The 9,565-nt window shown below is 42.7% G+C and overlaps 1 protein-coding gene across 1 annotated transcript; it reads right to left on the bottom strand.

The window, feature by feature from the left end:
• Positions 1 to 1,652: 1,652 nt before the first annotated feature.
• BET1L (Bet1 golgi vesicular membrane trafficking protein like) lies at positions 1,653 to 9,548 on the bottom strand. The gene is made up of 4 exons (XM_077818152.1): positions 9,399 to 9,548; positions 6,804 to 6,895; positions 5,985 to 6,041; positions 1,653 to 3,318 (listed from the first exon to the last, which is right to left on the bottom strand). Exons 1-4 carry the CDS (start codon positions 9,415 to 9,417, stop codon positions 3,151 to 3,153), a joined length of 336 nt encoding a protein of 111 aa, XP_077674278.1. The 5' UTR covers positions 9,418 to 9,548; the 3' UTR covers positions 1,653 to 3,150.
• Positions 9,549 to 9,565: the final 17 nt, after the last annotated feature.

The following is a 9,565-nucleotide window of genomic DNA, read 5'->3' on the forward strand; positions in this document are numbered from 1 at the left end:
CCTGACACAGCAAGGGAGGGAAGTTGCTCCTGTTGAAGTGGTATAGAAGTAGATATTCTCCTTCTGAATTACAGGGGACAATTCTGTCTCTGTGAGGCTTCCTCCCCAAGTTCCATGCAGAAATGGTGCAACTCTGCACCATCCCTTGCTATGAGCAGTGCTTAAGTGCCACAGCCGAGCCCAAAGAAGGTTAACACAATTATTGCTAAGGACAAATGGTCTCCCCCACTTAACCAAGCTGGGAACACCAACAGTCCCTCCCCCGCATTTATTGGTCTCTCAAAGTTTTACGTAGCCTTTCAAGGCAAGGTTAGTGTGAAGGTGGTGATGGGGAAGCGAACTGTTGGACTGCAGAGGACACTGTTGACCTTTATTTTAAAAATATTTTTAAAATAAAATTTCAAAACAAGAAGTCATTTTGAATAAAAAATCAAAGTCCTTCATTCCAAAAACGAAAACAATTGGGACAAGTGTCAAACAATCCGTTGAAACCCATGGGAAGTTTTGGTTTTGACAAATCAGCATTTTCCAACAAAAATGGTTTAAAAGTTCCTGACCAGCTCTATTATTGACTCCTGAGCAAGATGGGTGACTTGTACTTTAGTAATCATTTTTCCTCTTCATCCCAAAGTCAGTGGGGGACAATTTATCTTCTTCTTTATGGATACATGCAGATCCCATACGGTGCTATCTTGTCACACCTTCTGGTCTAATGCATCTTAGAGCTTCGATGTAATCTTCACTGTCCACTGTAGGGAGTATGGTATTACTGATGTATTTAATGTTGTGCATCAATGCAGGTTCCAAGGCAATAGGTTCTATAAAAAGTGAACCATGTATATGTTTAGAAACTGGCTAGTATAATACAGCTTTGGACCACGATAAGAATATACACATATAATTACTGGTGCAGCATCTTAAGGCAGTACAACTTTATTCACACCATAAAAAGCAAAATAAAGAGATAATTGCTCTGGCAAGAATTAGAGTGCTTTGGAGTTCTTTGGTCAGGAAAGATTTGCTTGAGGGAAGCAGACGGAACACTCAAGTGAGCCACCCAAATTTTTTAGGCATGTAAAATGAGCTCAGAACAGCCAAGTCTTACCAAAAACAAGATTCAAACAGGACTGAGTCAACTGAGCCAAGAGCCAGAGTGGATCATCGCTGCATCCTTCTCCCTCTATCCCTATTGCACATTCTATCTTTGGAACAGGATAAGGACACAAGTTACAGTACATCAACTAATACATGAGAAGATCGATATTCAAGGTAAGAAGCAGATTAAGAAAACTGGATCTAAATCTGCAGAAGGATCAACGTTCTGTGGCTTGTAAGAGGGAAATTCCTCAATGTCACACAGTGTCATTTGTCAGGGTGAGGCAATATACACAGGGATTAGGGGATATGGGTTTGTTCGGGGAGAAAAATAAACTGTATAGAGGATATATTCTTTGGTCCTAGAGAGGTGGTTATATCAAGAGGAATAAGAGATAGCCAATCATCAAGCAAGGAATACTTACAGGAAAATCCAGAGGAACCCTTGGAACAAATATACACACACTACAAAACAATTATGGTAGAGTTGTTTTGTACCATAAAAGCCTTTTAAAATAATGTATAGCGTTTTGGGTGTTTTTTTAAAATAACAGTAGTATTTTTAGAATGGTTTATTATAACTGGAGGCAGATATAAATAATTCAGATGGGAGAACATACATGGGTTGGAATGAGAGGGGAAATGACAAGGTCAATGAAAGGGAGAGAAGGGTGATTTGGGATGAGCATTCTGAACCAGGGTACAATACAGAATAAAGATGTAGTGCTGAAAGATCATAAACATCCTTCATCCACACAGCATTCTAACGCACAGAATTATGTAGAATCATCATAGAACAGGGTGCATACTGTATCTCAAAGTGCTGCAAGCTCTGGAGTGATGGCTTCACAAACAATAGACAATACTTGCTCAGGTATGTATTCCAGACAGTTGCACAGTGACATGCAGCGTACCTACCAGGTGATGTACTGTGGGGGGGGGGGGACAAAGAATTGAGAATTCTAAGGTTACCTCCTATTTTAAATCATCCCTCTGATCAGCCCACTTAAGACGACAGATCTAAACTCCATCTTTACCTATGGAGTGGAAATGTCTTCCCAACAATACCAAAGTGTCATATTATGGGAATGCTAGTACCAACTATACGAACAACTTCCCCCTCTAGATTATTTAAACAATAGTTTCCAAGCCTTTTGTAAAGTAATGTTTTTTTCCCTCTTCAGTTTTTCAACTCTCTCATGTCTTCTATGGTTGCAACTGAGCACGTATGTACTTGTCACAAGAGCCATGATATTTGTGCTACAGAAAAATTACTGCCACCAGCCATCTCTTTACTGCCTTTCCCCATCCTCGGCTATGAGACAAGCAGGTCAGTAGAACCAAGCTATCATGGTGGTAAAATCCTGCTCTGATACAAAACTCCATCAACCATTCATGATAACAAGTAGTAACCACTCAACTCAGTACCTACCGCACGATTTAGTTCTTCAGAGCATTGTACAACAATTCTAGCCTAGTGAGAAGCTGTTGGTATTAATGTATTTCAAAACATAAAATGAGATTAACTGACTTCCCAAGAGCACAAAGTAAGTCAGTGACAGAGCTGGATTAGAACTCAACAGCTCCTGCCTCCCAGGCCCACATTTAGACTTCTCAGACCCCCCAGCTCTGCTCATTTATGAATGGAATACAGGCACATTGCTACTATGGGTTGAGTCAGACACTTTCACATAAACAACACTGCACGTCCCTAAGGTGGGCATGACATGGTTATGAGCCAGATAACAGATGAAGGCTAAAGATCATGGACAAAGCAATAAATGAAGGCTAAGTGTCAACAAGGAGATCAAGTTGTGGTATACATACATTTAAAAAGATCAGAACGAACTATATTCATTTTATGAAAAAATCTGATGAATATGTCCAAGACTGATTAGAAAAATGACAGTAACTTGGAGTCCAGAGACGTTATGGTCCTCCAGGAATATCCCAACAATCCTTGACAGGGTAGACTTGAGGATAGCTTTGAGCAAGTCTCTGTTTATCATGGCCACAGTTTTTCTTTCCATAAAAATTCCAGGACGAGGACCCTACTCAAGTCCGTGCTTTTGACACGAGATAATAGAGGATGAAAAACACAACCACCAGTCCAGCAGAAACGTAACAAAGCAGTTTGCGATTATCCCTTCCTGAGCGTGTCATGGTGGAGAAACGCTTCACACTTCCCGTCAGCAGGCCTGTCACGCTCATGAAATCGGAGTCCTGAGGGAGACAGAATGGAGAAATTATAAAACAAATGGGGCTCTCTCTAGAGAGTGCTACTTTTTAAAGCAGAACCATTTCAGTTTCTAACTGCCTGTGGAACTGACTAACTCCTAAGTCTAGAATCAAAAAAGGAAAAGAAAAATACAAGCAGCAATCAGTCTTTAAGAAATCAGTGTCCGGTACTCTCACACTCAGGCTCCACGGACAGAATATTGCCTTCAGTTCATTCAATGCAGTTAGATATTTGAAGGTCAAATAAAGTTCTATTAAATGCAATGCACACCACCAAAATATAACGCCAACCTATGTCAATGCAACTTTTGGTATCTTAATTGCACACAAACCAGAAAATGCAGAATTAAAGGTCCTCAGAGCAACCTTAGTTTTGTCCTATTCTACGTATGCATTACGACAGGGTCCTCAATTATGTCATACTACACACCACACACAGTATAGCTAGTAATACAGAATGCTACTTATCTATCTTTAAGGGCTTGTCTATACATGGAGTTATTCCTGATTCAAGGTGTGGAAACACTTACTCTGGATTAAGACTTCCCATACATGCAGTTAATTGGGGATAACTCCATGCATAGACAAGCCCAAAGGTTTAGAAAAAGGTGCAGTTTCTTGCCATCAGATTATAATGTTATTTGCAGACTAGAACACCATATTGCTCAGTGCTGTGTCATCAAACCATACTGTAATGCAAATTCTCTCCTCTCAAGCCCCCCTTTTCTTCTCCTGTCTTTTGTTTCGGTCTTCTCACATAATTACCATTGTCAGCAGTTCCTTTTCCTTACTCAAAGCTCTAAAATCTACTGCTGTTCACTCTTCTAATTAAAGCTTCTCCTAACCTCCAACCTTCCCTTTCTCCAAGTGCTTGGAGAGAAGGCGATTTTTTCAGTCACCTCTCAGAGAACCATATTCTTGAAGTCCGGCAGTCTAAAGTGCGACTCTGGATATAGCACAGAATATACTTTTCCTTGATTAGTTCTCCTTTCTCATGATAGCTATTTCTTTTTTCCTCTTCACCTTTGACTTCAATGCAGACTTTGGACCGTTCTTTCCTGCTACGCTACCTCCATAGACGCGTAGGCATCTCCAGTTCCCTTGTTTACCAAAATTGCTGTTCATCTCTAGTAGTGGTTTCTCTTCTGCATCAAGAACCCTCCTATACAGAACTTACCAGGGCTCAGTTATTGGCCATATGCTTTCTTACATCTACTTTCTCCCTCTCCATTATGATCTTATCGCTCCCATTTTTATCCTCTGCTATAGTTTTTCAGCCACACTCAGGTGAACATGTTATCCAATAACTTTAATGCTGCATCCTTCCCTCGAGTCTTCCTTAATTATACGTAATTTGTGGCTTCCACTCAACTTTCCTCCAAGACATTTATTTGAAATGCTTCTCAGATAAAACACACAAATTAATCTCCTGAACATACCTTGTTGATTTAGAGTCAGATGAAGGCCTTTTGCCTATAATCTTGCTGCTAACCTTCACCATCAACCTCCATTCTCCTCTCCTTCCCAATTCTGACTTTGTATGTGACTGTATGGATCCCATCCCTCTTGAAGACTTCATATACATCTTCATCCCATCTTGCTTTCAATCCTGCAGTTACCTTCTCTATGGCCTCCATGTTGCAGCTTCTCCAGACTCCAACATGTACAGAAAAGCAACTGCCTGATCTTGCTCATCAAGTAACAGCATGACCACCTTAGTCCCATCCTCAAACATCTGCACTGGATTCCCTTCCTTTCAGAATTCTTCCAAAACCCTCAGTGGGTAAGCTCTATGTTACACATCTTCTCTCTCTGTTGCTACTATACAATTTGTATATATCAGTTTAAGACTGCTGTGGGGGGTGAAATTAAGGGGAAATAAATTGAAATTAAAAATATGGAGGTTAAAAAGTAAGGTCTTTTTCCCTAGAATGCTAAATTAGGGCATCTGCTAGCCCACACAATGTATAGCAATTTCAGCCTTTCCTGAAGTTCCTGGATCTTCCATCAGCAGCCAGTGTTTAGAATACATAACCAGATTTTATTTTTGTTTTATAAATTATATTTGTTTTTCATAATACCTGTAGAAGTTAAGGTGGTAAGTGGAAGGAATAAGATACTTGATAACATGAGCAGATACCCATTTGCACAGAGTCCCAGCCTCAGCACTTCCAAAAAGAGTAGTGAATACAAAGCCCTGATTAATTCTATGGGTTTCAGAGATTATGGGAAGTAATCCTGACATATTTATAAACACTTCCAAAGTTACAAACAAAAATGACCAAGAAAGGCCTATATCTGAATATTAGCTTGAGGCAGAGGTTTTAATCCCAATTAGTAGATAATCTCCATCTGTATTTCTAAAATACATTGTCCTATTCCAATGGTTCCTGTTACTAGTTGCTAGCTGTGTTAGTCTGATCAGACATAATGATATTAGCAGCTGGTAGGTATCTGTTGGACTATGTACCAAAAAGCCCATACAAAATAGCTTCACATTTATCACCCAGCATTTGAGACGCTGCCAATTCCAATTGCTAGAATTTAATTTGGTGCCGTTTATGGGGGTTCTATGAAGCAAACAATTAAGACAACTCTGGAGATTCAGCACAGAGGTTTTCATCCCTTATGGACTTCTATCAGTTTCTTACCGTGCCATCCAGATAGCGGTTTTGATCCTCAGCATCTTTGTCGATATCCAGTGCCAGCTACTCAAGACAGAAGAAAGTGTCAGCATCTCCAAGTGAAACAATCAACTCCTAACATACTAGAAGCCGGTGAAATTCCAAGCACACATACAAGAGTGGCTCATCACTCCTACCACCTCCCACACATACACACAATGTGTTTGTTGAGTCCAATGTACACACCAATAGTTGCAGCAGAAATTCCTGAGATCTCCAGAATCAGAAATTCAGCTCTACAACCAACCACAGACAAACTTTTTTATATGAAGTCACCATGCAAATACTGAGAAAGTGAAAATGGAAAACAGACTCCAGTATTCTGCTAACACTGTGGTCTCTGCATTAAGAAGTGTACGTAAATCAAGGTTTTTCAAGCCAATGGAACTGATTTAGTCCCAGAATTACTATATGAATATAATGAATATGAATATTTTTAATATGGCTTTATTGAGACCTTCCAAAGAAGGCATCCTTAACAATATATCTTTGTATATCTTGCCCCCACCCCCCAATCACTTACCAAACCTAATTCCTTCTCTGGATGCCACTAAAACCAGAAAATTTTGTACCCTGGAACATAGTTAAATCCCAAATAAGGGATGAGGATTTCAGTAAAATGCCCAGGACATTCCAATAGCAAAAGTTAGCTACCTGACCGGACATAGACAGTGATATACTTAAAAGCTTCATAAATAAGACAGCCCCATGTAACCTACTATGTGCTCTCAACATTCACGACGTAAGACAGTAAAGAAAATGTATGATGTGAAGTTAGCAACTAACCGATTTCAGCCTGGTGACCTTGGTGGCTAGATTGTCCGCCATGCGCTTGTTCTCCACATCTAGCATATCATCCACAGCACTTGGACTCTGACCTGAAAAAATCCTATTGGTTATGATACAACAAATGGCAGTGTATTTACTGGTTAAAATGGAGGAATGGCGTCAAGATTTCAGATTTCTATTTTCAGTTCTACCACAGACTTGCTGTGACACCTTGGGCAAGTCACTTAACTTTTCTATGCCTCCATTTTCACAGTCGTAAAATGGGGATAATAATGCTTACCTACTTTGTGTAGATATTGTAAAGATCAATGCCCATGAAGAACTTTGAAATCCTATGATGAAAAGGTACTACAGAATTGCAAAGCATTACTACTAAAACTTTATGGAGCTTTTAAGAGTCATTTACAAGGAACTACGGAAAACACAACACCAAAGCTTTTGAGAAAATGCCTTCTTTTTAAGGCTGCTTTTCAGACAAATGCTAAACGGAAGGTTATGCAACTATGAGCAATAATATTTCAGGAAACTGTTTCAGCCCTGAACTACTGTGCCAGGTATCATTGGTCTGAAGTGAATAGCAAATTCACCAGGCATTTGACAGACAAACAAAGACACTTTCTACATCTGAGTCCCTGCTCTTAAAAAATGCCTCATTCTGCCCTTAGCTGCAGAGGTGCATATTTTGGAAAAGCTTGGGCTTAAGAGTTTGCATGTGATATGCAATAATAAATAATAGTGGTTTGTTCTTCTGCAACAACTTCCATCTGAGGATGTCCAAGAACTTTGATGATTTGCGCCTCGCAACCTGTATATAAGAAACTGTACACTAGCTTACCTAACAAGACACCTGTACAAGTAGCTTCTGAGCCACTGCAGATATTGGTGCCAACTAAACCATGCCTCAAAAGGAGTATTACTTAAATGGAGGACCCACTGCTGAACTCTTGGGGCAGCAGAGGAGCCTGCAGTTCATAATGAGCATGCACACACGAGTCCAAAACATCCCCCACCAATCCTCAGTCCATCACACAGCTACACTTCAAACTATGGGGATGCAGGCAGTATCTGTTTAGCATTAAATACTCTGAACCCCTACTGCCCAAATGGAGGCAAGCAAAGTGACTAACAGGCACCTGCAGTCACATGAGACAGACGGAGCATTGTGTGTCCTCACATGAGGGCAATGACTAGGGAGAAGAGGAATCTAGAACAGGGGTTCTCAACTTTGTTGTTTCTGAGCTCCTCCCTGCCCCCCAACATGCTATAAAAACTCCATGGCCCAGCTGTGCCACAACAACTGGTTTTCTCCATATGAAAGTCAGGGCCGGCATTAAGGGGTGGCAAGCAGGGCAATTGCCTGGGGCCCGATGCCTCAGGGACCCCAGCAAAGCTAAGTTGCTCATGCTTCAGCTTCATCCCCGGAGTGTTGAGGCTCAGGGTCCTGGGCCGCAGTCCTGCATGACAGGGCTTTGGCTTTCTGCCCTGGGCCCTAACAAGTCTAACGCTGGCCATGCTAGGGGGACCCCCTGAAACCTGCTCACGGCCCCCATTGATCTAGAAGAGCCCATTGGAGAACCCTCCATGGCAGTGGTTGGAGGAGGGAGGGAGGGGGAGGAGTAACCCACCTTCCAGAAGGTGGACTTTAAATTTAAAAAGAACAAGAGTACTTGTAAAAAGAAAAGGAGTACCTGTGGCACCTTAGAGACTAACCAATTCATTTGAGCATAAGCTTTCGTGAGCTACAGCTCACTTTATCGGATGCATAGAATGGAACATAGAGTAAGATTGTGTGTGTGTGTGTATCTATACACAGATAAGTTGGAAGTCACCATACAAACTGTGAGAGGCTAATTAGTTAAGTTGAGCTATTATCAGCAGGAGAAAAAAACGTGTGTAGTGATAATCAAGATAGCTCACTTAGTTGACAAGAAGGTGTGAGGATACTTCGCTTAAGGAAATAGATTCAATATGTGTAAGGACCCAGCTACTCCCAGTCTCTATTCAAACCCAAGTTAATGGTATCGAGTTTGCATATTAATTCAAGCTCAAAACTTTAAATTTGTTTTACGAAATTACTATTTAGAAAACCCCATAATCACAAGGTGCTTAAACAACAAACCAAAGTGACTTCCTGATCGTAAATTCAAAACTACCAGCAAACCAAGCCAACCCCATCCACACCTATTTTGCACTGACGTGCCCCTCGCTGCCCCACAGACCCACAGCTAACCAACTACCCACCCCATATCTTACCAACACGGGCCCCATTGTCCTCCCATCCCAATATCTTACTGACAGGCACCTCCCCACACCCACCCCAAACCAAGCCCACCCTCCACCCCATACCTTACTGCCACCGTGCCATGGGCCTCATTGTCCCCTCAGCCGCCCCCAAACCACAGCAACTCCCTGCTCCCATCTCTTCGTGCCAGGCCCCCACCCCACTGCCAGGCCCCGCCCCGCCGCTCCCTCTCCCCAGGCGGGCGCCCGGGCCCGGACAAATGGCGGCGGCGGCGGCCCGCAGTTGGGCCCGGGGCTGCCGCTCGCCCCGGGGCAGGAGGCGGCAGCGCGCGAAGCCCGGCCCGGGCTCACCTCGGCCCCAGTCCGCCATAGCCGCGTCCGGCCTCGGCGCCTCCGTATCCGGCTTCGGCCGCGGGCGGGCGGCTCCGGTTGGCGGGGGCGGGGAGCCGCAGTGACTCCGCCTCCCGGGGCGGGGCCTCCCCTGCCACCGAGCCCCGGCGGCTGCTGCGGGGGAGACG

Source organism: Eretmochelys imbricata, chromosome 6, assembly GCF_965152235.1.
Source record: "Eretmochelys imbricata isolate rEreImb1 chromosome 6, rEreImb1.hap1, whole genome shotgun sequence".
NCBI classification, from domain to species: domain Eukaryota; kingdom Metazoa; phylum Chordata; order Testudines; family Cheloniidae; genus Eretmochelys; species Eretmochelys imbricata.